This window comes from Mus caroli, unplaced genomic scaffold (assembly GCF_978045245.1).
Source record: "Mus caroli unplaced genomic scaffold, Mus_caroli_1 scaffold_6, whole genome shotgun sequence".
In the NCBI taxonomy this organism is placed as follows: Eukaryota; Metazoa; Chordata; class Mammalia; order Rodentia; family Muridae; genus Mus; species Mus caroli.
In genome coordinates this window covers 38,418,360-38,444,941 of record NW_028227261.1, presented here as the reverse complement: position 1 = coordinate 38,444,941, position 26,582 = coordinate 38,418,360, and the positions used below count along the sequence as shown (strand labels likewise).

General features: G+C 49.9%; 2 protein-coding genes across 3 annotated transcripts in view; one reads left to right on the top strand and one right to left on the bottom strand.

The window, feature by feature from the left end:
- Positions 1-20,780, bottom strand: part of Szt2 (SZT2 subunit of KICSTOR complex) — a 45,368-nt gene extending 24,588 nt beyond the window's left edge. Inside the window, exons 1-23 of the mRNA XM_021159279.3 lie at positions 20,693-20,780; positions 16,778-16,903; positions 14,974-15,147; positions 14,555-14,725; positions 11,185-11,316; positions 10,280-10,421; positions 9,768-9,874; positions 5,595-5,805; positions 5,221-5,391; positions 4,623-4,857; positions 4,352-4,481; positions 3,512-3,654; positions 3,154-3,306; positions 2,914-3,028; positions 2,521-2,735; positions 2,229-2,444; positions 1,816-1,894; positions 1,533-1,627; positions 1,131-1,299; positions 889-1,003; positions 678-791; positions 299-469; positions 63-157 (exon numbers count right to left, since the gene is read on the bottom strand). Of these exons, the coding sequence (XP_021014938.1) occupies positions 63-157; positions 299-469; positions 678-791; positions 889-1,003; positions 1,131-1,299; positions 1,533-1,627; positions 1,816-1,894; positions 2,229-2,444; positions 2,521-2,735; positions 2,914-3,028; positions 3,154-3,306; positions 3,512-3,654; positions 4,352-4,481; positions 4,623-4,857; positions 5,221-5,391; positions 5,595-5,805; positions 9,768-9,874; positions 10,280-10,421; positions 11,185-11,316; positions 14,555-14,725; positions 14,974-15,147; positions 16,778-16,903; positions 20,693-20,719 (3,306 nt within the window). The 5' untranslated portion in view covers positions 20,720-20,780. The remainder of the gene's footprint in view (positions 1-62; positions 158-298; positions 470-677; positions 792-888; positions 1,004-1,130; positions 1,300-1,532; positions 1,628-1,815; positions 1,895-2,228; positions 2,445-2,520; positions 2,736-2,913; positions 3,029-3,153; positions 3,307-3,511; positions 3,655-4,351; positions 4,482-4,622; positions 4,858-5,220; positions 5,392-5,594; positions 5,806-9,767; positions 9,875-10,279; positions 10,422-11,184; positions 11,317-14,554; positions 14,726-14,973; positions 15,148-16,777; positions 16,904-20,692) is intronic.
- Positions 20,781-20,858: 78 nt separating this feature from the next.
- Med8 (mediator complex subunit 8) lies at positions 20,859-26,582 on the top strand. Of its 2 annotated transcripts, XM_021159881.2 has the most exons (7): positions 20,859-20,916; positions 22,436-22,554; positions 23,213-23,357; positions 23,907-24,047; positions 24,220-24,301; positions 25,160-25,408; positions 26,201-26,582. In XM_021159881.2, the coding sequence occupies exons 1-7, from the start codon at positions 20,911-20,913 to the stop codon at positions 26,263-26,265; spliced, it is 807 nt and encodes a 268-aa protein (XP_021015540.1). In that variant the 5' UTR covers positions 20,859-20,910; the 3' UTR covers positions 26,266-26,582. The 2 variants fall into 2 exon arrangements, with proteins under 2 accessions (XP_021015540.1, XP_085695159.1); XM_085839033.1 differs by lacking the exon at positions 20,859-20,916 and having other exon boundaries at positions 22,430-22,554.

Here is a 26,582-nt window from a genome sequence, read left to right as displayed (position 1 = left end):
GGTGTGTGCTGACAGAAGGATGACCACACCGAAAGTGCGCAGGGCAAGGCAGCGGTGCTGACCTGGCTAGGAAGGGTGGAGTCTCCAGAGGCCTGAGTGCTATTGCTTGCTCGATCCTTAGCGACTGCATGGCCCCCGACTGGAGGACCTTCTGGACCTACAAGGGGGCAGAGATGGTGGAAAAGGACAGGGCCAGCAAAGAGGCAGGGCTTGGAGGTGAAAGGGTGGGAAGGATGGAAATCACCGCGGGGCAGGGGAGGGCTGAAGCGTAGCATTGGGGAAGCGGAGGGGAGCTCACCTGGGTCACGGCAGCTCCGCCGCAGGACCTCATTCAAGAAGGCGGCCTGGTCAGCGGGGGTCAGTGGGATCTCCCGGTCACTGAGCTCCTGTCCCAGGCAGCTGTGCAGCAGGCACAGCACCATGTCGTTGGTGGGACAGGGCCCCTCGGCGAGAGGCACACCCTCTGGCTCTGCCCGACACACACTCTGTCTCAGCAACGAGTCTGCTGCCGCCCAGTGCCCCCGGCTCCACCCTGACTAGCAAAGCCCTTCTTTCAGCCTCGGCCTCCACCCACCCTCTCACTCTCGCTCACTGTGCTCGCTGGCCTTTCTGTCTTCTGAGATGCCCACGTTTGCTTGCCCCTTAGGGGAGGGTGAGCAGCTTCCAAGTATACCCACCTCTGGAAAGCAGGAGGAAAAACATCTGCAGTTGCTGGCACTGCGGCAACAACCCTAGTAGGTCAAAGTGGAACGGGATCTCATGGACACAGGTGTCTCCTCGTTGGTCCAGCCCTAGGAGGAAAGAATAGGACACAGCGACACCGGATTACCTACGTGTGGCTGCTTTCTCCCATCGCACTACCCTGCTACACATACCCTCGCCACTGACCATCTGAGAGCCGTGGCTCTGGGGGCAGAGGACCCCACTCCTTGCTCTGGCACAGCTGTATCAGGTATTCAAAGGTCAGCAGGGAGCCTATGCAGGCAGCATCCCGTGGGTGGAGCTAGGGAAGGAACACCAGATGACAGGAGTCATTCTATCCTAGGTCCCACTGCTGGTCTCAAAGGATGACAGTCCCTAAGCAAGGGATATTCTGATAGGAGGCAGGGGACTGTTCTGGGGTAACTCACAGCTTGAGGAATCTCAGAGTAGGTCAAATCCTGTAGGTGTTTCCAGTTTTCAGGGCCAGGCCCCACACGGCCATACTGAGGCTCCACCCACACTTCGGTGACTAGATTGAGCTCTGAGTCCCCCTCTAAGGCCTCTACCTCCACATCATTGTCATCATCTGTTGAGAAGCTAGAAGAAGAGGGCTTCTAAGCCTAGAAGTCCAGTGACAGCTTGTGGCAGGGAGGATGAGAAGGCCGGCATCCAGGATAGCGACATGGCCTGTGCAGACCAGCATCTACCCAACATGATCATCTAAAGCCAGCAGCTCCCTGCTCTGGTCTGGGATAGAGGTCATATAGCACGGTAGCCAGACATTTAGGTGACCCTGGGGGAGGGGAGCTATGAAGAGGTCATGGCCTCACCTGTCTTTAGTGGAGGTAGAGTGGGGGGGAAAGAGGATGTACTGGACAACACACGTATGCTTCTCTTCAGCTGCAGCCTGCCCCAGTGGTTCATTCTGTGGACAAATGGGAGATCCTGGGCAAAACCCAGGCAGTGAAGAGGCCGGGACAGCTCCTCACTCTGGCCTGAGGCCTTGGTCCCTGCATCAGGTGAGGCAGTTTCTAGTAGTCAGCACCCAGCTGAGAGGCAAGCGTCCCAGGGTTCTGATGGCCCCGAGGTAGGTTTCAGAAGGCTGGTACACACCTGAACTGGGAGCTCCAACACCATGTTGATGATACCTTCCCCGCTACAGGCGAAGTGGAACCCCTCAGAGAGCCGGACTCTGCAGCCCCCGAAAAACAGGACAGAAGCACAAAGATGAGGAAAGAGAAATTTAGTTCAGTGCACCTCCCAGAAGCCATCATGCAACCTGGCCTGCTGGAGGCAAGCTCAAATTTGCAAATTTGTTCCCTAGAGAGTATCAGGTCTAAATAGGACCGGAGGCCAAAGCTGGCAGAGCTGGGGGAGTAGGGAGTGGGAGGGTAACAGCATGACCTCTGTACTGTATCAGTACTTGGAGATGGGAATTGTCTGGCTTAGGCCGCTGTCCAAACGCAGAGCCTACACGCGCTCTCTCCCAGCCCTAGCTGAGCTGCCCTGCAGGCCTGGAGACGTACTCAGTGAGGACAGAGAGGAGCTGGGCGGTGGCGCTGAGGGGCAGTGTTGGGGCGAGGCCTGATGGGACACTCCACAGCCAGCGCCGATGGTAGAGGTAACGCGACAGCGAGGCGAGGCTGGATGAGGCCGAGCGGCCTGACACCAGGGGCAGTGGTCCTGGTGGCTCCAGTGTCAGCAAGAAGGGTGCCCTGTAGTCCAGGGGTAGCTTCTCGTACCTGGGGAAGAGGGAGGCTCCTGGTTGACTCCTACTCACAGCCTCTCACGCTGAGGCCACCTCCCCGTCTTACCCACCTGATGAGGAGCTTGTCCAGTGGCTTGTGAAGAACCACGAGGCAGGGCCGGTCAGACAAGGCCTGCTGTGGCCCCAGCGTGGGGGGCGATTTGGAGGGCGAACTGCCCCCCACACCCCCTAGCCCTTTCCGCTTCACTTTGGGTGTCGGCTCCTTACTTTGCACCCGGTGAGGGAAACGGAGGCGCAGGATCTCTTCCTTCAAGCCCGACACAATCTGGGGGGAGAATATAGTCAGACTCCCCTCCTCCCAACTCGTCCTTGTCTGGGAGAAGGGATCCCCAGTCACGGAAAGAACTCGGCCTTTCACGTCCCTCTGGGCGCCTCTCCTCACTGAGCTGCAAAGGCTGAAGAAACAGTTCATTGTACCCCAGAACTCCCCAGTCAGGGCTTACCTTATGCCGGGCCTGGGCTGGTGTGCCAATTGGAAACCCCAGGCGAAGAACCATGCAAGGGGTCTTGGAAATGATGCGGACCATGTAGAAGGAGGATGGGGGCTGGTCTGGGGCACTGGAGAGAAATGGAAGCAAGTGAGCTATAGTAAATGGGCTTCAGAAGGAGGAAGACGGTCTGGGGTTGGAGGGAGAGACTGGGGTGAGGGGTGGAGACGGGTGAGGAGAGACCACTCTGCCCACCTGGAGAGCAGCTTGACATAGGAATAGCCCTCAACCAGCACAAAGCTGCTCCAGTCTCGAAGCAGCGAGGTAAGTGAGGAGTGGGAGATCCTGCACTGGATGGTGCTGTAGCGTCCATTGCTGCCCGGGGTATGCAAGTGCTTAGGGAGTGGCCTAGGACAGGGTGGGAGAGTGACATCAGATGGCCCAGCCCCAGTCGCTTCTAGACCCTGAGGTCCTGGGAGCTGACAAGCGAGAAGGCGTGGCCACAGCTGGTACTCTCCCAAGCAGCCCTGCTCCCCAGCATGCTCCTCCGTCCCGGGCCTAAGCAGCCCTGCTCCCCAGCATGCTCCTCCGTCCCGGGCCTGAGGGTACCCACGTGTCATGCTCTAGGATTAGCACCAGGCGATGCATGTGCAGCCATCTCTGCCATGAGTTAGCATCCATGGACAGCACTGGCTTCCAGTAGGCAGCAAACTGGGCATGGGATGAGTCGGAGCCACTGTGCTGAAGGGAGAGCACCTGGGGACAGAAAGGCCAGCCTACTAAAAACGTTTGTCGAAACCAATGCAGCAAATAGCTATGGCAGATGCAGTTCAGGGGTCAGGCCAGCCTGGGACAAAGGCACAAACTGGTTTTCAGTAGGAAGGATTCATTAGGATGACGGAGCCAGGACGGACTGTAGAGCCCTTTAAAGCTGAGCCAGAAGGAGGATGGGACCTGCCTAGCTTATATTGCTGACTTTACAGGAAAGTGGCTGAGAGCTGGCAAAGTCTAATGACAAGGCCACTGCACACTTCTGTGGGTCACATGCTCACTGCACCACGTTATCAGCTGCAGACTGAGGTAAGAGAACACAGAACTTGAAAGCTGTAGTCTTCAGGAAGTATCCAAGTCACATGGAAGGCGGGAGTTGAAAAACAGGTACTGGGTAGAAGGAGGGGGCCCGAGTACACCACACAGAGACATGCGAGGGCAACAGCAGCCTGCTAGGATACCATCACCTGACATCTTGCAAAATGTCCATCTGTTAGGGTAGGCTGCTCGGGTGGCCTCTCTTTCTATTAACAGTTTCCCCAGAGCCTTAGGATGCAGGAAGAAGAGATGCTTTCAAGGCTAAAGCTGGTTTGGGTGCCTCAGACTTGAGAAGGAACAGTGGTGGATTTGGCGTCTGGGCTAAGAAAGCGTGAGAGGGACCCAGAGTTTCAGGCCCACTCACCGGGGTGCTGGAGCCAGGTGGGATGTAGAAGAGCGGCACTCCGCTCTTGGTGCTGTCTGGAAGCGTGAAGTGCTCCGGCACCGACGAGAAGGACTGCAGGTGGGCAAGCATCTGATCCGTCTGGTTAATGCTGTAGAACAAGGGCCAAGCTTGAGCTACAGCAGACTGCCGGGGCAGATGAAGGGAACCTCGGGAGTACAGAGAGCCCTGGACACGAGCCTGGGACACTGGATCGCTTTCCCCAGATGCACATATCTGTTGGTGGCCTTACCTCTGTAGTGTGTTCCAGAAACGGCGAATAACGTGAGTGCGATAGAGTGAGCGAATAGGCTGCCGTAGTGCACAGGACACGTCATGTAAAATGTCATAGCCGCCTTCCATTGTCACTTCCACCCTGGTCCCTCGAGGACCCTCAGGCTCCAGGGGCCAGGGTGCCACAGCCACATACTCAATGCGCATATTGTGTTTCCACAGCAGCACCAGCTTCACCTCCAGCTGGGACCCTCCTGCAGGAGAGCAGGAGGGCAAGGGAGGCTTAGAAGAAGCAGGACTCCAGGCCAGAGTCCTCATGTGTCATGGAACTCCATGACCTGTGTCATGGAACTCGAGCCTGGCCAAAGCTCCAAACCGTCCCATACATTTCAGAAGCACAGCCCAGGCCACCAACCCCACAGGTGTCTACTCAGGCAGGAGATGAACCTAGGAACTATACACTAAGAGAACTCAGCCTTGAAAGCACCTCAGAGCTCACTTGTCTTAAATGTCAAGCAGAGACTCTCATGGGGGCACTTTTTAATGTCCCCCATCTATCTGGCAGGTAAACACATAAAGCAACCTGTGAAGCTGCAGTGGAACCTGGCGACCCTTACCTTTGGCTAGGGTCACCTCTCGGACACTGTAGCCCTCTCGGAGGCGGACAGACACAGTGCTGACCAGGTCAGCTGGCACCTCCTTCTCAGTGTGCTTCTTTCTGCGCAAGGCCAGGGCAGGGTTGCTGCTTGCAGAGACCAGGTGCTCGTTAAACAAGCGGTGTTGGGAACCTAGAGGACCCATGAGAATGGGGAAGGTGAAAGTGGAGATGTGTCAGCTGATGTATGTGCAGGGGAGGGGCTACACTGAGATTATTAGGAGAAAGAGAACCAGAGAAGCCAGCCCCAGTTAGACCACCAGTCCTCCCAAAGCCAAGGTCATGCCATCTCCAAGGGCCATCCGCCCTTGTCCCATCCACAGGGCCTGGCCTTACCACAGTAGTACTCAGGGTTCAGGGCTTCCCCACTGCGCAGGAAGGAGTAGAGCAGAAACGCCCGGTGGTACACAGTCAGACCCAGGCTGCCTGGCTCAGGCTCAGGACAAGTGGACAGGTAGGAGCCAAATGTTGCCATCGCGATGAACTTCATCAATTCCACGTTAGGCACGTGACCAAAGCTACAATCGTAGGAGTAAACTCCTCCCACCTGGAGAGAGCAAGGGAAGACCCTGTTCCATCAGAGAGCCAGGAAAGAAGAACAGGAGGGAATCTACTGCTCGCAATTCCCAGACCACGGAGGGCAAGTGGGTCACAGTGCTCCCAGGATTGACCCCCCACCCTGTACCTATCCTTTAGCCTTTCTAAGATCAATGCCAGCTGGCCACACCACACTCAGCCCTCCTTCATCCAGGTCAAAAACACTCTTTAGCCTTCTCTATGGGTTTTTTTTTTAAGATTTATTTATTTATTGATTATATGTAAGTACACTGTAGCTGTCTTCAGACACTCCAGAAGAGGGAGTCAGATCTCTTTACAGATGGTTGTGAGCCACCATGTGGTTGCTGGGAATTGAACTCTGGACCTTCGGAAGAGCAGTCGGGTGCTCTTACCCACTGAGCCATCTCACCAGCCCCTCTATGGGTTTTGTTAAGGGTTCCACCGGCTTCTTGTCATTATAGGTCTAACAAAAGGCTTCTTAATCTTTGAGGTGCATACAAACCCTTTGGGATTGTGTTAACACACACGTCTGCTGTGAGGCCTGAGAGCCTGCACTGACAATAAGCTTTGGTGATACCAACAACAAGGCTATAGACCCATTCACTTCTAATCTACAGCCCAAATCAGCCCAGACCTATTTTTCTGTTAGTGGAGTTTGTGGGACAGCCACACGTATTCATTTTGTATTTTGTCTGTGGCTGCTGTCACACACTACAGCAAAGTCACACAGCTGTGAAACTCAGGGCCTGGAAAGCCTCCACACTCACTGCCCAACCTCTGCAGTGGATGTCCGCAGACCTGTCCATGTGACTCATTTCGTTTCCTGGCCATTCGCTTCCTTATCTTCATCCCTTCCCCACGCATCTACAGCTGTCTACACGACGGCCCTTGGCTTCACTTGGAATGAATTCATCTCTGCATTTTGCCATATCTCCAAATTGCCACATCCCACAGTACAATATCCCTTTAGCTTCCTTCCACCCTCTTCCTGCTGTGCTTTGACCTCACTGACAGAGTCTGCCAGGTCTTCAGCCGCTGGTGACTCCCAAGTTTGTCCACACTCTCCTGACGCTTATTTCCCAACCCAGCCTGGACCTTACAATCAAGCAGGCTAGAAAGGACCAGTGTCAAACATCTGGCCTCTATTTTGTTTAATCTTACCTCAAATCTCAACAAAGATCATAATGTCAGTGTTGGTGGCTTAGTGAGGGAGCTGTGTAGGCTGCCTGTCCTCAGAGAAGCTCTTGCCTCACCGTATCCTTACGTATTCACTGTCACCTGCTACTGCTGAGGGGAAACGGCAGAACTCACTTGCACTTTAATTTCTAACTTTCAGTCTCAAAGAAAAACTGACATCTGTTTGTAAAGAAGAGTCCAACCAGTTTCTAGAGCCAACGTTTCCTGTCATGTTTGGGACCTTACACTATCAGGTCCTTTTTCTGTTTTCCCCCTCTTTTTTTTTTTTTGGTTTTTCAAGACAGGGTTTCTCTGTGTAGCCCTGGCTGTCCTGGAACTCACTCTGTAGATCAGGGTGGCCTCGAACTCAGAAATCCGCCTGCCTCTGCCTCCCAAGTGCTGGGATTAAAGGTGTGCGCCACCACGCCCAGCTTTCCCCCTAATTCTTAAGCCCTTTTTAGAAACTATGACCTCTTAGAACTATGAACAAGCGAACAAAAAAGCCAATTAAAACTACATAGAGATCCCATCTCTCCAAGCTACAATAGCTATGTTCAGAAAAAGCTCAAATGTCAGTAAGGATGCTGGGAGAGGGGTCTTGCACACTGCTGGCAGGAGCATAAATTAGTTCACCCACTGTGGAGATCAGTACGGAAGGGCTTCGCAAAACTAAAAGAGTAACCTCCATATGACCCAGCTAGATAACTCCTGGATATGTGCCCAAAAGACTCTAAGAGACACTTGTATATCTACGTTTATGACAGCCATATTCACAAAAGCCAAGTTAGACAATCAGCCTAGATGTCCAAGAAAAGATGAATAAAGACAGCGTGGCCTAGCTACATGAGGGAGGTTTTTGTTTGTTTTTAAAGTGTGTATCAGTGTTGTGCCTGAATGTAACATGTGTCTGTGTGAGGATGTCAGAGATCCTTGGAATGAAGTCACAGACAGTTGTAAGCTAGCTGGGTGCTGGGAGTTGAACCGAGGTCCTCTTAGCTGCTGAGCAGTTCATCTTTCCAGTCTCCACAGTGGAGCGTCAGTCAATCATAAGGAATTATGTTGCTTGTAGGAAGAACTGATGTGCCTGAAGGTAATTTCACATTAAGTAAAATAAAAGCCAGACTCAGAAAGACAAATATTTCATTCCTCTCATTTTGTGAATCCTAGATTTTATGCAGATAAATAAAAGCATTTGCGAATCTCTGATAACAAGTGACTCTGGAGGAACAAGGGAGGAGTGAGAGGCTGAAGAAAGGTGAGGTATAAGACTGAATGTGGCAGCCGGGTGTGGTGGCGCACGCCTTTAATCCCAGCACTTGGGAGGCAGAGGCAGGCGGATTTCTGAGTTCGAGGTCAGCCTGGTCTACAAAGTGAGTTCCAGGACAGCCAGGGCTATACAGAGAAACCCTGTTTCGAACCCCCCGCCCCCCCAAAAAGACTGAATGTGGCTAAGACAAAGGACATATCTACTTGTATGGCAACAACATGAGACCTATCACCGTGCGACAAACATACTCCAAATAAATAAATTAAAAGAACAATGTTTAAGTGTCTACCTTAAAAAGCAAACTAAACCAGACAGAAAGAACATGCTTTTGTCCACTTTTACGTCTGTCTGGCTATTCTCCTCTCCTGCCCCTCAGTTAGGCCAAACCTCTCACATCAACATTTGTCCATAGCTCGTTCCCTCTGTAACACGCATTTCCCTCACAGCCTCTGCACTAAAAAGGCTCTTAAGCATTCCATGTGACTTCCTGACCAAAGGGCACTTTGCATTCCTCATCCTACTTTTCCCTCTGCTGCTTCTCATTAGGGTCACTACCCGTTCCTTCCAAACTTCCGACTTCTCTGGCACGGCCCTCTCCAGACCAGCCCTCCATCCTTGCTGGTCTTCTGAGACAATCCTCTCTTCTCAGTCAGTATGTGCAGTCTGACACATCTAAAATGCCCACCACTCAGATACTGTTTCTTCCAGAGTACCAAGATCTGTGGATCCAAAGAGCAGCCATTTGTCACCCAAGAATGTGCATGCGTATGCGCTTTAAATGTTCCATCTCGCCTGTCTTACATCTCGCCTGTCTTACTATCTCCTTTGACAGATAAATCTCACCTGGGGAGAAAGCAGTGTGCCCTATGTCACAGAGCTAATAAGCAGTTCCGAGATTCAGTCCTGGCAGTCTAATTCCAGACGATGGATTTCACTGCGATGCAGCATTGAGCCATAAGTCATTCTAACACACGTGAAAATCTGAATTTGTCCTCTTGTCTTTACCCCACAGAGAGCAGAACAGAAGCCCAGCCCTCCTCCACATCACCACCAGTGAATTCAACTTAAACCTATTTACACGTCAGGATTGGGTTTTCCTGCCCTGCTTATGCCTACCCTTGCTTCCCAAAGCTCTTGCTCCCTGCCCTGCAGTCCATCCATCCAAATTAGAGTGGTGATCCTGTGAACAGGCCTTCCTTTCCTACATGGTTAAACTAGTCTGACCTGGGTTTTCTGACCCTTGCAACTAAAGCAGTAACTAAGTGGGCAGATGGGAGTAGGACTGACTCAGATTTCAAAGTTTCCATGCTTTCCCCAACGACGTGTTAAGAAAAGAGAACAAAACGAAAGTCTTCTCCCATAGCTATCACCTACCCTGATCTAGACCTGGCACCTTCTCCCCAGGACACCATGTCACCATTGTCACTCCTGCCTGTAAGAAAATAACCGGCCATTCCTGACTTAGTGAGTTGCCCCATGCCCACTCCTCCTTCCTGCAAAGTCCTCACCTGCACAAAAGAGCACGCCACAGTGCCACTGCGGAGCTGGTTCAGCAGTGTCTCACACACAGCAACATCAGGGACACTGGTCACCCCGTCTGTGATCACAATGATACCTGAGACAGGAAATGAGATAGATAGCCCTGGAGACAATGGCTCCACCAAAGTCACAGAGAGGCCCAACCCACAGTGCCCTGAAAACCTCAGTGTCTGCCCTCCACACACTTTCCAGACTCCTTCCCCTTTCTTCCTGCCTCTCCCCTAGATGTTCCTACACCAGATTTCCCAGATGAGGTCCTTCCAGTCAGGGTCTCTAAGGGTGGACGGTGCTGAATATACAGGGACTCCGCATGAGTAAGGGCTTATGGTTTGCAAACAAGAAAACAGGACTTCTTCCCTGGGGCCCACTAGGGACCTACTCGGGACTCACTAGTTTCCCAGGGAAACTTCAGGCTTTGCTAACAACCCTCTACCCTGACTGAACCCATTTCCCCATATATACCAATATATCTTCTACTGACCTGCACTAGAATTTGAGGGCAGTAACTGCAGCGCCAAGATGCCCTGACGAATCATACTGACCAGCCCAAGATCAGCTGTCACCATGGAGACTCCTACCTTCCGGCCCAAGGACTCCCCTGATTCTGGGGACTGGTCTTCTGCCTGGCCCAAAATTACAGAAAAGAATGGGACAGAGAGTAATGTTGCCCCATCTACAGCCAAAATCAGATTTCCTACAGTCTTTCTCTCTGTCTCTCTTGTTTGGCACAGGACACTGAACCTTGGGTCTTATATATACCAGGCACAGTTGGCCATTGAGTCCACACCCAGCCCTCAAACTGCAACTTAGAGCCTGGTACACCCAGGTCAGACAGATGTAGGCCTCAGTGCCCCCAGTCCCCTATAGTGCAGCTGAGTTCTGCTGTGTCCTCATGCCCAGCATGTGTTAAGATGCCAAGCCGCAGACAGGAAGAGAGTCAGGCACCAGGTGAAGTATCAGACTCTGCCGAGGCAGCCTCTCCACATTTCCCCATCAGTGCTCTGAAGTATTTCATAACCAGTCAAACACAAGGTCGTCACCACACACTATTTGCGCAGCCACTTTTGATAGTCTCCAAAGTAATGAGGCAGGACACTCCAGCAAGCCAAACCGCTTTAAAAATGCTAAACAGAGATCAAAACTGCCAGTGTTCTTTCAGTTCCCGGACTGGAGAAGTAAAAAAGACAAACAAACAAACAAAAAAACCTCACAGGCAAATGCCTTCATTTCTCCCAGTGTGAATCTGGGATGTAGGGCTTGGATGTGAGCTGTCCCTGTCCAGCAGGGAGCCTGCCTTGACTGTGCATAGCACTCCATCCTTGGTTCACTTAGCCACCTACTCTTAGGTATCCTCTCAATGGCTTCTGCCCCTTGTTTCCCACTTACCTGGCCCTGGGGCTCATACTGCTGTTGCAGCATGGTGGCCACCTTATCCTCAAAGAGGCAGAGCTGCTCATATACCTGCTGCAGGAATGCCTCCCGCTGGGAAGGGTCCAAAAGGCAGCCTTGCACCAGAACCTGAGAAGAACAAGGGAAAGGTGGAGATGGGGTGGGCAGAGCACTGGACATTATACCTCTCTTCTGCACATTCTCTGTGCTAGGGAGTCTTGACTTCTCATCCAAAAGGTACCCAAAGTTTAACTCCAAGCCCATTTCACCTCCTCTGGGAGTCTGCTGCTGCACCCAACCCAGGAGCACTGCAGCCCTGCTCAGGAGTTTCAGGTCACTACCCACCTTAATCTAGGATCACAATGTCCCTATGTCTATTCCTCTGGCCTGGGTTCCCTCACCCCTTTCTCTAAGGCAGTGATAGGATTTTCTAGTGCCTTTCATGTTGGAATGCTATCTGTAAATTTCTCCCCTGCCTGGCAGCCTTTCTTATTCCAACTAATGTTTTCTTCCTAAATGTACTTCACATACCAGCTATTCTAGACCCTTTCTCTGCTTAAGGTCCTTCCTTTACTCTTAGTAGATAACTCACAGTATTCCTTAGAGAGAAAGTTAGCCAGCCACTAGGATCCCCCACTGACCTAGAGGATAGCTACTGTCCACGCCTGTGATGTCATCACCCTTGAAGGCTGCTCCAGGGGCACACCCATGTACATTTGTCTCTCTTCAAGATTCTTCCTGTCCTTTTTCCCAGGGCGATCTTTCCACTTTGAACCTTTTATGCCTCACTCCTTCTCTGAGGGCCTTTCCTTCTTTAACCACTGAGTATCCCGCATATGGGCCTGTAGTCCCCACGGTGGCCCTCAGGATCCCTTTTGCTTTCACCCTTCGCTGACCTCCTGCCAAATAACTCCTTCTGTCTCTTGGCTCCCTGTTCTTGACTGGGGGTAAGGGGTTAGGGACGACCATTCTCCAGGTCTCAGAGATGGCAGAGAAGGAGAAATGTCAGAAACTGGAACCATAGAACTATGAGAATGTGCTCCTATTGTTTAGGACAATGGGAGACTGAAATGCATCAGGATAAAACAGTAAGTTCTGACAGCTGGAAGCTGGGGTGCAAACCTACAACCCCAGCAGGAAGACAAAGACAAGATGAACAGGAGTTTGAGGCTAGCCCAGGCTACATACTGAGTACTGGGTCACCTTGGGCTGAGGCCTTATTCAAAAGATAACTCCACAAAAAAGGAACTGTCATTAAAAATCCTATTCTGACATAGAACAATCTGCACATTATAAGCCATAGGACATGAGCCATCTACTTGGAAAGGACTGATGTTTTCCTGATCTTTTGATGAAGAAAGGAGGATTAACCGACTTACTAGACAACAAAGAAACTCTACAAAACGGTAACAGTGGCTTTCGGAAGACTGAGGCGGAAGAATTGTAAGTAAGGTCTAAGGTACAGAGTGACCTCAGAGGCAGCATGGCAATCTAGTCAGATTCTATCTCAAAACACAAAGTATAAAAAGAGCTGGGGCTACAGTGCAGGGTTAGAGCAAGTGTTCAGCAGGAGCGAGGCCGAGGTCAACCCTTAGTACTAAAGAAGAAACAAGCGAGCCAAGCAGAATGGCACATGCACGTAATCTTAGCATTTAGAAAGCTGAACCAGAGGCAGAAAAGAAGAGTGCCAGGCCAGCCAGGTCTGTTTAGCAAGATCCTACCTCAAAAAACAAAACAAAACAAGAAAAGATTCCGTTTAATAATGGCTTTGTTTAAAGATTCCTGTCCCTGGTGGTTTTTTTTATTGGATGTTCCCTACTGGTGTTCTCACAGTACCTGTGTCAGGACCTGTCAGTGCCCTTAATGTCCTCCGCTGAAATGTTCTTCTTTAATCTATATCTCCTCTCCTAAGCGCGTAACCACTCCATCAGGCCCGAGATAGAACCTGACTTCTCTGTGCCCCAAGCACTAAGCCTGGGTACGGACGGCAGAGGTCAGGCTCTGGTCAGTGTTTACCAGGAAGAACACTATTTGAGTACCTACTTAACCGCTACACTCTTCCTGACTTGGTAATGGAGTTTTGCAAAGCCAGTCCTCTTTCTGGAGATACAGCCTATAACCACCAGTTAGAGGCCGTGCTGGGAGACACCTGAACCTTGGGCAGAGGCTGACAGTCCTGTCTTGAGACCTGGCAAGTACCAACTGCTCTGTTATATGTGTCAGACCTCTAGGTGCTAGCTGCTCTTGGCATCTAGCTCTCAAAGAAAGGCTGATTGTTGAGGCTGGCACCATAGCCATGAGGGACGGTTTCAGTGAGTTTGGGGTGCTTAAGAGCAGATATGGAAGCCGGGCAGTGGTGGTGTACGCCTTTAATCCCAGCCCTTGTGAGGCAGAGGCAGGCAGATTTCTCAGTTCGAGGCCAGCCTGGTCTACAGAGTGAGTTCCAGGACAGCCAGAGAAATCCTGTCTCAAAAAACCAAAAAACCAAAACAAAAAAACCAAAACAAAAAGCAGATATGTAGAAATTGGGTCAATGCTTATCTAAGCCACAACCAAGTATTTCAGTAACAGACTTGAACGTTTTCCAAAAGGAGAACTTTGTGATAGGCTGCACTGCCAGGAGAGAAATCTTTTAATTACGCATGCAGTCAGCATTACACCTGACAGTACACAGGGCCCTCAGAAAATGACCCTTCTCTGTCTTTAACACAAATTATGCTTCTGTCGATTGAAATAGCTCAAATGTCAAAAAAGTATCCTAATAGATTATGTCCTGGACTACGTACGGTCAGGAGTCACCACGACAGACAGCATTTAATGGAGTTGTGTAGGAGTGAGGGTAGGGGTAGGGAAAGAGGTGGGGGAGTGAAAGCAGAGAAGACAGGCAAGGGCCAGTTACCAAAGGCATTTGCAGGCTGAGCAGAGAAGCTTTAACTAATGTCAGCTACCCAGAGGTCTTCTAAGTCCTGAGGAGCAAACCCTTATCAAGGGGAGACGCTTGCAGGAGTAAATACGACCATGCCCAAGAAGCTGGCAGAGCCTTGGCTGGAGTGCAATTGATAAGATTGATAATTTGAGCATTCTTGAGACCCTGGGTGGCTCACGCCTGCAATCCAAGCCTTTGAGAAGCAGAAGCTGTGGGATCAGAAGTTCAAGGTCATCTTTGGCTACACGAAAACTCAAGGTCACCCTAAGCTCCATGGGACTCTGTAATGAGGGAAAGGGGAACAGACAGCTAGATGGCACAGCAGCAAAACTGAGGACCTGCTACCTGGGGACAAACAGGGGAGACAGGGTAAGGGCTTTGTGTCAACAGGCTATCAGAAGTTCAGTCTGCAGGTCCAAGCCTGGGGAGAAGATGTACTACCTGGTGGGACTGCAGGCCAATGATGGAGGAATAGGCCTGGATTGTCACGTAGATCTCAGGCTGGAAGTTGATACAGGACCCAGGTACTCGAAACGGCCGAAGCAGCCCACCCAGACAACGGGACAGAGCATGGAAAACTTCATCAAACAAGATCTCCCCCGTAGAATCATCCTGAGGGGAATGAAGAGAGAGCTCTCACAAGGGTGTCCAAAGCAAAGAACAGAACCAAGCAGGTTTCCAGGGTCGGCAGGACCTCCAACCGTGCCCCGCGGATATGGAGCAGGATCTGTTTTTGGGTGTTCACCACTCATTTCCAGGTGTGTCTTTTCCCCACAAGGCTGAGCTCACTCCCACGTCTCCCAGCTCTCTCCTTCTCACTCCCAGTCCATCATCGTTGCCACTGCCCTCCAACCACTTACCACAATGCCAGTCGATGGGCTGAGGTCCAGCTCAATAACAAAACGATACTGCCAGGCCAGGAAGGTGACTCGAGTGGAGGGCACAAGAAGAAATGGCCTTGGGACCACGGGTTCATCTGGCTGCCATCCAGGGGGCAGAACACTGAGGACTTCCAACTCCTGCTCGGACTGAAGCTGACGAGATGGAAGAGAAAGAGAGAGGGTCATGGGCAGGGGAGATGATGGCTCCGTGGTTCAGAAAGCCTGTGCTCTCAGAAAATCCTCAGAACTGACTAACCTGGACTCACAGGGGCTCAGAGACTGAACCGACAATCAGGAAGTCTATATGGGTCTGAGTTAGGCCCTCTGTATATATGTTATAGTTGGGTAGTTGTCTTCTGGTGGGACTTCTAAGTGGGGGCAGGGGCTGTCTCTGCCTCGTGTTGCCTGCTTTGGGGATCCTTTTCCTCCTACTGGGTTACCTCGTCCAGCCTTGATATGAGGGGAGGTGCCCAGTCTTATTGTAACTTGCTCTGCAGTGTTTGGTTGATATCCCTGGGAGGCCTGCTCTTCTCAGAAGGATATAGAGGAGGAGTGGATCTGGGTGAGAAGGAGGGAGGGACTAGGAGGAGAGGAAGGAGGGGAAACTGAAATCAAGATGTAATATATGATAAGAATGAATATTTTAAAAATTAAAAAAGAAAGGAGAAAGAAAGAAGGAAGGAGAGAAAGCAAGCAAGCAAGCAAGCAATCTTGAGCTCTCAAAGAGGACCCGGAGTCAGGAGGCTCACGACCACCTTAACTCCAGCTTCAGGGCATCCAATGCCCTCTTCTGACCTCAACAGACACCTACACACATGGGATAGACACTCACAGACACCTACACACATGGGATAGACACTCACAGACACCTACACACGTGATACACACTCACAAACACCTACACACATGTGATACACACTCACAGACACCTACACACATGTGATACACACTCACAGACACCTACACACATGGGATAGACACTCACAGACACCTACACACATGTGATACACACTCACACCTACACACATGTGATACACACTCACAGACACCTACACACATGTGACAGACACTCACAGACACCTACACACGTGATACACTCAGACACCTAAACACACGTGATAGACACTCAGACACCTACACACGTGACAGACACATTAAGAAAAAGTTAAAAGAAGAAGAGTGAGCAGAGTTCTCTTTCTTCGCTGAATCCCAATTTGGCCAAGTAGTAGCTGTGACTGCAGAAAAAGCACTTAAATTCTTTAAGCCTCGTTATCCTCATCTGTAAAATGAACACAATCTCAATAGTTACCCAAAGTGCTGCTGTGCGGCCCAAGGGGATCCTGCATACAAAGTGCTCCCTAGAACTGCCTTCTACATCCAACCCTCCACAGGCTCCATTTTCAATCAACCAACCACACATCCTCTGCCTCACTAGCTAGAAAAAGAATGAACAAGGACTGGAGGAATGGCTGAATGGTTAAGGGCACATAACGCTCTTCCTGAGGACCTGAGTTCGATTCCCAGCACCCATATCAGGCAACTTACAATTGCCTATAACCCCTGCTGCACATTTTTTGCACATATGCCCACACCACTTCCACACACCCACCCACACACACACACAATTAAAATAATAAAAGATGATAGTAATAAAAAGAATGAACAAACTTCCCTTAAGGAAACACTCTGCAGGCAAAAACATTGCCCCTCCCAGCCTTAACGGCCTTACAAGAGAGGTCCTACTGGGCCAGGCCCTCACTTCCCACCAGCCACCAGGACGTACCAGGAGCTCTTGGGGCGTGGCCTCAACAGTTTGATGCAGGTGATTAAGGAACCAAGCCAGGCGAACATTTCGGGAGATTCGGTAATCTTTCTTCATTAACAGAAACACCTGTCCAGCTTCTTCGACCTGGAAGAAAAAGAAAAGCTGTCGCCAAGTTCCCAGTATATACACATCCCATGCAAGTGAGCTGCCCAAGGAACCCAGAGTGAGGGGAAGACAGCAGAAATGAAGTCTACCCTTGCTATTACGTAAAGTGTCCCCACACAGACACCATGTAGAGGAAGGGAACTTACCTTCTTCTTTTTTTTTTTAAATTTATTTATTTTATGTACGTGAGTACATTGTAGCTGTCTTCAGACACACCAAAAGAGGGTGTCAGATCCCATTATAAATGGTTGTGAGCCACCATGTGGTTGCTGGGAACTGAACTCAGAGCCTCTGGAAGAGCAGCCAGTGCTCTTAATTGCTGAGCCATCTCTCCAGCCCAGGGAACTTACCTTTTTGCAGCACATTTCCACAAACACTATGTGAGTTTCTCCTGCAAACCACAAGCTCCCTAAGGTAGGCGAGCTGCTTTATCCGGGTTTTGTGCCCCTGTGCTTGGTAAACTGACTCATATGAGGCCCCGAAAGTCTCCGGTTTGCTACATGAGCATTTGCTGTTACTGCCTCAGCCTGGCCCCCAGCAGACACTGAAAAAACCTTCACTGAGTAAATGTAAGAGTCCTGAGGGAATGAGGCCTCCTAGGTGGGGTCTCAGATCCAGCTCCCGAGGGGCACAGTCCCCACTCACACACCTGGCAATGTCGGCAGCAGCCTTACTTTCCACTATACAAACCCCTGCCAACAGTGACTTGGGACATATCCTCTGACAATAAAGGAAGGAGTCTGTCATTTCGTCAATGTGGTAAATCTTAACAGGCTTTGCGACTTGGTCAGCAGTCTTTTGGATCCCCCTCCCGCCCCCAGATTTTTCCACCCTCCCCCCCAAGCTCGTACCCCCAGTAGACCAACTTACCTACTACCATTCACAAAAACTGAATAATCACCCTAGTTATTGTATCATTACAAACTGTGTAATTGTGCTAACAGCTAAGGATGTGGTTTTAGGACAGCAAGACACAAAGTAACCTGATCCTGTCTAAGGTCTTAGAAGGATGGGAGGAAGGTCCATCAGAGCTTGCTGCTGGACGTCCCAGATGGAGGGCAGACATTGGCTACTGAAGTACTCAAAGTGCACTGGAGCATTGAGCTGCACAATGTACGGCTTCCACTTCTTTACCTTTTTCTTGCTTTCAAAGCTGTTTTGGATGACCGCTTTTTCCAAGGCCCAGTTGAAGTCTGGTTCACCTGTCAGTTCTTATGGAATTCATCTTGAACCCAGGAATGTTGGCCTAGCCTTCTCGGAAAATTCCCATTTATCGGATTGTTTGATGGGACCATTTCCAAAACCTCCTAAGCTGTTTTACATTTCAGATGTACTTCATCAGAACCAGAGGGCTGGCTTAATATAATTTAAGCAGGTAGAATGTTTTTCAAAGTGGGATCTGAGCGCCGGCTGCATCAGAATCCCCTGAGCCGTTTATTAAAATGCATGATTTGATTCCTGGGTACCATCAGAGACCAACTGAATTCAGAGCTGACAGAGCTCAAGAATCTCCATTCTAACTCGCTCCCCTGGGGATTTTTCCGTATGACTGATTGAGACATTTTTTAATTAGTTGTGTTTCATAGCATTCACCTTCACATGGAGCTTCAATCCTGACTTCCCTTGAGTCTGATGTGCCTACCTTTTGAAGCAGTCTGATAAACAAGACAAAGCCAGGCTCTTGGAGTCAGAGACCTGGATTCTGATGTGTTCGAGTACATGCTAAGCATGTGATCTTGCAGGTTACCCAACTGTCATCCAGGCTTTATTGTAAGCGCTAGATAAGGAGATCTTTGCAGGGATACTGACATTAGAGGGGAAGGGAAGTACAATGGTGTAGGAAGGCTATCACTGATTACAATCGACGCTGAGGCCCACATACACTGATGCCAAGCTGGATAGTGATGCCAGGCACTGTGTTGCCACGCCCCCCTCCACGGGAGTTTGTTCCTGCTTCTTTAAGACTAAGGAACAAATTATTCTCTTGAGCTTTTTCTAAACCATGTGCTGTCTTCCCACAAAATAACATCGATACCTCTGTCTCCTAACTATCTGAAGCCTGTCAGCATGATAAACCTTAACCTCTGGCATAACTTCGAGCTGAGCCTTCTCTCTCTCCCAGTCTCAGTTCCCTCACCCACCATTATGGTAAAACCAGGCCCTTCAGTGTTAAAGGCACTTTGGGGCAAATGCTGGCTCTGCGTGTTTCTTCATTCCTGAACAGGGACAGCAAGAATGACAATTTCCTGAGGATTCTATCTGTATTAGATACTAAGAGAACTTAAACTTCCTGCATTCCACCCGTTTGTGGAAGGAGGTTAAATACCCCATTAAATGTGACACTTCACTTACGCCTCTGCAACACCTATTATAATCCAACGTTCATTTAGTCCCCACAGCTAAGGAGGCTCTGTTCTACCCTCTGTATCCACCCTAACCCTCAGCACAATTCTGGCTGCAGAACAGCACTTGTTTCTCTCTTTTGGGAGCCTAACCTCTCTCAACATCACCTTTTCTTCTTGGTATTCTGTTTCTACCCTATTCTCTCATAGGGTTTTCATGTGTGTAGTTTATCACATCCTCCCCATACACGGGTGTGTGTACTCATACACTATACATACATAAGATTACACCCGTGTCAGAGCGTTAAAAGCACCTTGGGGCAAACGTGCGTGTGCAGGCCAGAGGACAACTTGTAGCTGTAGAGCTAGCTCACCTACTTGGGAGTTCTAGCCCTAATATTAGCTGCACAACTATGCTTCTTTTTTTTTTTTTTTTTTTTTTGGTTTTTGAGACAGGGTTTCTCTGTGTAGCTCTGGCTGTCCTGGAACTCACGTTGTAGACCAGGCTGGCCTCGAACTCAGAAATCCGCCTGCCTCTGCCTCCCAAGTGCTGGGATTAAAGGCGTGCGCCACCCCACCCAGCAACTATGCTTCTTTTAATAGTGGCACCTCAGTTTCCTGAAAAGAGGGATGATAATGGTGTTTTGCCTTATAGGGTTGAAAGAACTGGTAACAGTAAAGAGCTCAGAATTGTGGCTGGCATACAGTAAGAATTCGACAAGTAGCCATTGTTATTTGTGTCATTACACACATGCATCAACCTTCCCTCCTACAAGGCTATTCCTCTGGGGTCCTGGACATGCTAGCCAAATTCGGTACCTTCTCGGATCCGCTAATTCGGTTGGAAGGAGTAGTCCTAAGGTATCTTTGCATGGCATGACACCTCACCTGCTCTGACTTCAGTTGTCTGCTCTGTACATGACAATAAATACTGCCAGATTCCCTGCTGGAGCCTGAATGTCAAAACATACATATAGGGTTCTTTGCATCTGGGGGGGGGGGTGCCTCGTCTGCCTTTTCTGACTTAACTTGTGATCCCCAAGCCACATCACAGAACAAATACTTTTATAAAGAAGGAAGCACGGTCTGTCCTAAGTTAAGGCTGGCCCGAGGGTTGCAGGGCTTTGTCAAGAGCACGAACGCTAGAGCGAAATCAACTCATGCTATTGATTGCATTCCAATTGATGAGATACAAAAACCCCGCAAAGTCGGTCAGCTTCGACGTGGCACAATGAAAACCCCAACTAATAACCAAAGCACGAGTTTTTATCAACATCACTATCGCTAACAAGTCTGTGGATGGGCGACGAAGATCAGGATGGCATCTGAGTAAACAAAACAGCAACGGCCTCCTCAAGGCTCCGGAGGGTGAAGGCGGCCACACGCCTGCCCTCGGGCCTCGGCCCCGCGCCCGCCCATCCCTCACCTCTGGCTCGGGGCGCTCCGAGGCCATCACACAGCCCTCCCGCGCCGGCCCGGGCCAGGGAGGTTGCTCCACTCCTGACCTCTGACCCGGCTAGCTCGGTACCGGGCAGGAACCGGAAGTTGTTGGGATGGTCCCGTTTTGAGTTTTCTGATTGGTGAGCGCAGCAAGCCGTGCGAGAAACCGGAAAGGGAAGTGGTTGCGCCCGCCGGGCCGCGGCAATGCAGGTGAGAAGCGGGTTGGGCCTTGTAGCCGCTGGCGGGAGGGTGGGCGGGCTGAGGACATCGGGGAGTTGGGGCTGTGAGCGGAGGGCAGAGGAAAGGCAGCGGAGCCAGAGAGAGCGAGGGCAGCTGCGGGAGGCGCGGGCATCGAGCCCGCTGACGTGAGAAGGTCGGAGGCCCAGGGAGGAAAGGCGGACTTGATTGAGCGTGGAAAAGGATCGTGGTGGCATTTGGGAAGGCTCGGGAAAGTAGTGGGCTGCCCCACGCCTCGATCTAGGCTGTTGGACACAGGCGTAATAAGGCTTCAGAAGGCTAAAGGGATCGTGGGCCTCCAAGGATGAAAACTAAGCTGTTTGTAATTCGAGGCTGTGGGTGGAACCCGGTGTCCAACCCCCTCAGTCACATACTCAGGTTTGCAAATCAGCTTTGCATCATTCTTCCCGGCTTGTACCTCGTTGCTAAGGGTGGAGAAGTGGGGTAAATAGTCCGCAGAGAGTCAAACGGAAACCCTCTGCCGCCTCAGCGTTTAAAATTGTCTAACACTCAGAAACAATGTGCAGGTTTCCTCGTCTTTGTCTTTCATTACTCACTTGGCTTGTTGCATCTGATAATCCTACACTGTTGGGTCACCCGAATTATGAAAGAGACACGGGAATATTGGCACAAAGATGCACGTTGACTTTCCAAAGCACCAAATGCTATGGATAAACGGCCAGTTGGGAGACCGGGAAGGGGATTGCAGAGTTGGTATTCAGAGAAAGCCTTACAGAGAGGCAACGTGTGAGATTGTCCAGATTGTGTTGTTGATGGTAGCTACACTCACAAGTAAGAGGATGACCAGAGGCACCCATGATATAATGAACTTCGGCAATTATTTAGGCTGTGTGTGCAGATAGCACCCCTGCTATCATGGCAAACCTTTCTGAGGTGAACTGAATTTCCTGGAAAAAAAAAACAAAAACAAAAACAAAAAAAAAACCCAAAAACTGTGGCAATGCCAACACCACAGAGTGACACAAGAGGGATTCTCATCCACCCAAGGAAAGCAGCGCAGTGACAATAAGCAGTAGTGTGGTAGGCAGGCCACATCTATTTTCCAGAAGAGGGACTGACAAAAGAAGAGTGTGCTGAAACACGAGCACGTTCCTATTAACCCTACTGCAAATCTAAGAGAGTTGTCTACTGGGAGAGGCTGCGTTTTAGAGCTGGGAGGAGAAGAGCATGGAATTGAAAAGGTGCAGGGCTAAGTGGGTTCAAAGCCAGTTTTGTTACAAAGACAATGAAATCATGAGGTTTCAAGCCGAAGAGAACCAGGTCTGGTGCAATGCCCTTCTTGAAGGACCACAGTGTAGGAGGGTTATAGAGGAATCAGTTAGTAGGAGGACTTCAGGCCAGGTGCACAGGTTGAAAGGTCTAAGGGTTGATGCTTATCTGTAACCCAGATACCAAGATAGAAAACAATTTAGCTTTTCTGAATGTGTCACGCTCACTTGTATCTGAGTAACCAAACACACTGTTGATGCAGAGGGAGGAGAAGCAGCTTGAGGCATCATTAGATGCCCTGCTGAATCAAGTGGCCGATCTGAAGAATTCACTGGGGAGTTTCATTTACAAGTTGGAAAACGAGTATGACCGGCTGACCTGGTAAGGATTGCCAGGACAAGCTGGGGAGGGATCCATGGGTGGTGGGGCCAAGCCCCCTAGCTGACAGGACATCTCCAGCGATGTACCCATTTATCAACTTGCAAATATCCTTTTTGATTTGGAAAGAACTAGGTTGCCCAACATTGACAAGTTTAGTTTGGCTTAAGGCCTCCATGGCAAGGAAGTAGAAAAATGTCCAGTTTCCCAACCTAGGTTGTTTCTAGGTTTTAATTCTTACGCTTTGGCTTCTTTAGTGAGGAGGCATTTCCTCAGTGGAAGACCATTATAGCTACATTTATGCTGGATCTCCTTCCATACATGTGGCTGGATCTGAGATCCAGCCTTCTGGAATGATAGAGTCTGTTACTACATTAGGGAGGAGGCTTTACAGACTTACTACAATGTAACCACAGTTCCTGTTTCCACTGCTCCCAAACCCATTCAAACAATGGGTTGCCTTTTTTTCTACATCTATGTCAAAAATTGAAAGTGTGTTCCTCTTTCCCAATTCCATCTCTACTAGCAAATCTGGTTCTTGCCTATGCCAGCCGTAGGGCTGCGAGTCTTCTGGGGGTGAGTGTGAGTGTTGCAGCGTTAGGAACTCTTAGCGATTACTTTGTAGGGAGAGGTAATGCTGGTGACTTCTCACCTCCTCCAGGCCCTCTGTCCTGGACAGCTTTGCATTGCTTTCTGGGCAGCTGAACACCCTGAACAAGGTCTTAAAGCATGAGAAGACGCCACTGTTCCGAAACCAGGTCATCATCCCTCTGGTGCTGTCCCCAGACCGAGATGAAGACCTCATGGTAAGATACACAGTCTCTTGTTGACTGGATCCTCTGTGTGGCAATGAAAAGTGAGGGCTGCCATCTGGAAGACTTGCTTTTTATCCTTCTGGGGTCAGGAGAGTCCCCCTTAAATAACGAAGTGAGAATCAGGGCCCATCTCACCAAGTCCACGACCTTCCTTTTTCAACATCTATGTCAGGCAAAGAGAAAAAAGTCTGTCCTGCTTGCCTGTGACTTTGTTGCAGTCTTTAAAATGTGGGGTTGAGAATTTAGCTCAGTGGTAGAACAGACACAAAGTCCTGGGTCCCCAGAATAGGGGTGGAGGTGGAGATTCACAAAAGACCAAAACAAAACAGCAACTAAAAGACAATATCAGTGTGGTAGTGGAGGGTGGAATTTAGCTTACCCTAGTTCTGATGGAGTGAGTGAGTGAAAAGAGAGTGTCTCAGAAAGCTACCCCTACCTCGGGTTGTGTTGTCTGGAAATGCATTTTCTGATGGAAGGGAAGTGGGGTTAGAACTGGCCTACTTGGATAGCACAATAGGATGAATCCAATCTATATTACAGCGTCAAACTGAAGGACGAGTGCCTGTTTTCAGCCATGAGGTCGTCCCTGACCACTTGAGAACCAAGCCTGACCCTGAAGTTGAAGAGCAGGAGAAGCAGCTGACAACAGATGCTGCCAGAATTGGTGCTGATGCAGCTCAGGTTGGACTGAGTCACTGGCTTGCTACCTCATCCTCATCCTTCATAAGCAAGACTTTACCAAGGCTGCATAGGGGTGTGGGGTTGCTCACAGCTAGGCTGCCCCTGGAAGAGCACAACGAAGATGCTTCCCCAGAATCATTGCTCATCACTAATCAATTCATGTGTGTTACAGAAGCAGATCCAGAGCTTGAATAAAATGTGCTCAAACCTTTTAGAGAAAATCAGCAAAGAAGAACGAGAATCAGAGAGCGGAGGTAAGGAGGGATGTGACAACACAGAGGAGAGCTGTGTAAAATCACTAAATAGCAATGGCCTGCCCAATAGTGAAGTAAGGACATAAGAATGAACTGCTGGGGCTGCAGAGATGGCTCAGTGGGCAGAGGTGCCTGTTGCCAGGTCTGGGACGGACCTACATGGTGGAGGGGGAGAGCCAACAAGTTGTGCTCTGACCACCAACACAAAAGAAGTTCCTTTAAAAAAGAAGAGTCAGCTCCCCTTCTGAGCAGAGGCCGCCACCACCCTCTTGTGTCTTTCCCAGTAAATCTCTAGTGTGAGGTTTGTTGTGCCCTGTGACTGCGTAGTGGTCTTCGGCTCCTGAGCACGAGGACACCTTTCCTCTCAGAACCAGAACACATTGGTGCCATGACTTGTGTAGGCTCTCATGGTGCCTGTTCTTCCCCTTGGGGTCTGAGCCACGCTGGGGGAAGAAGAATGAACAGGTGAGAAAGGGATTTGTCTCCTGTTAGTAGTTCATCTTTAAGACTATCCTTAAAGCACATAGAAGAAATAGAAAAAGTAAAAGTTTAAGGCCGGGCGTGGTGGCGCACGCCTTTAATCTCAGCACTCGGGAGGCAGAGGCAGGTGGATGTCTGAGTTTGAGGCCAGTCTGGTCTACAAAGTGAGTTCCAGGACAGCCAGGGCTATACAAAGAAACCCTGACTCGAAAAACCAAAAAAAAAAAAAAAAAAAAAGTTAAGATAGGTTTGGGGACTTTTAGCTCTTTGATGGGGCTAGGGGGATTCTAGATATTGCTGCAGTCATAATTATAATGGATTTAGTCCAGAGCTGGACACACACCTGAGGGCTCTTGCTTTTTTTTTTTTTTTTTACAGGTCTCCGGCCAAACAAGCAGACTTTCAACCCTGGAGACACCAATGCCTTAGTAGCAGCCGTTGCCTTTGGGAAGGGGCTATCTAATTGGCGACCTTCAGGTAGCAGTGGTCCTGGCCAACCTGGTCAGCCAGGAGCTGGTACAATCCTTGCAGGGGCCTCAGGATTACCGCAGGTTCAGATGCCAGGTGCTCCAAACCAGCAGCAGCCAATGCTCAGTGGAGTCCAGATGGCTCAGGCAGGTCAACCAGGTAAAGTGACATGGACTGAGTGCACAGGAGCGTGGGAAGGAGCTAAATCATCTAAGCCTCCTTCATCCGCACCCTCCCCTTAGACCTGGAGATTTGCCTCCTTTGCTTTGTCACCTCGAAAACAGTTGAAAGCTCTGCAACATGTACCAGAGCATGATGAAGGACCCTGAGTAGCAGCGGCTGGTGTGGCTGTTTACGTCCATCGCAGACTTTGCCTCACCTGTCCTGTTGATTCTGAGTGTCAGTGTGTTAGCGAAATGAGAGGCCAGCCCTTAGTCAAGACCGTTTGGTAGATAATCCCAGATTAACAAGCTGGCAGTTCTGCGGACCTTCATGGGTCCTTCCCTGCACCCTGGCCCTAGCTCCCTGCTCTCTCTCACGCTCGTTTTTATTTCCTGTGAGAGTAGTCTGGTGGGGTTCATGGAAGCAGCTGCAAAGCCCTGCGGGCAGGCTGTCTAGGGAGAGGTACATCTGAAACAACTGAGAACATAGTACCCTTTCCCTGGGACATTATTAAATGGGGGCCACACGGCTTACCTGTCCTTTCTGGAAGTAGATGAGCAGAAGACCATCCTAGGGGAGAAGGCTGTTCAGACCCCTCCTCTTTTCTTTCAAATCATCCCCTTTCCCTAGATGTCTTCATTCAGGGAACCAGGAAGAACCACAGCCTGTTGTAATCTCTGTCATCCAGAGTCAGAGGCCACAGAGGTTCTGAGATAGACTGAAAGGCTACATTTCTGACTTATTGTGAAAGTTTACCTTGCTTCAGATCTTTCTTTGTGTTATTTTTAGGGAAAATGCCAAGTGGAATAAAAACCAACATCAAGTCGGCGTCAATGCACCCGTACCAGCGGTGAGTGTGGACGGCAGCCTCCACTCTCAGGTGATCTGTGCTGAGTTGAGCAATGAAATGATTTTTTGCTCAAGGCTTATTTAGATGGGTACAGTAAAAAGAACACAGGCTTTCAGCAAGAGACAGATAGCTCCACTGTGAATAGCCATTCGAACTTGGGAAAGTGATCTAATATTTCTGAGCCTGTGTTCTCATTTGTAAATGTTGATAATACCTACCTCATAGGGTTGTTGTGAGGATTAAAATGAAAAAATGAATGTAAAACACTTAGCATGGTGTATGCAATTCTGGGTCTTGAATAAATGATAGTTTCCTACCTTT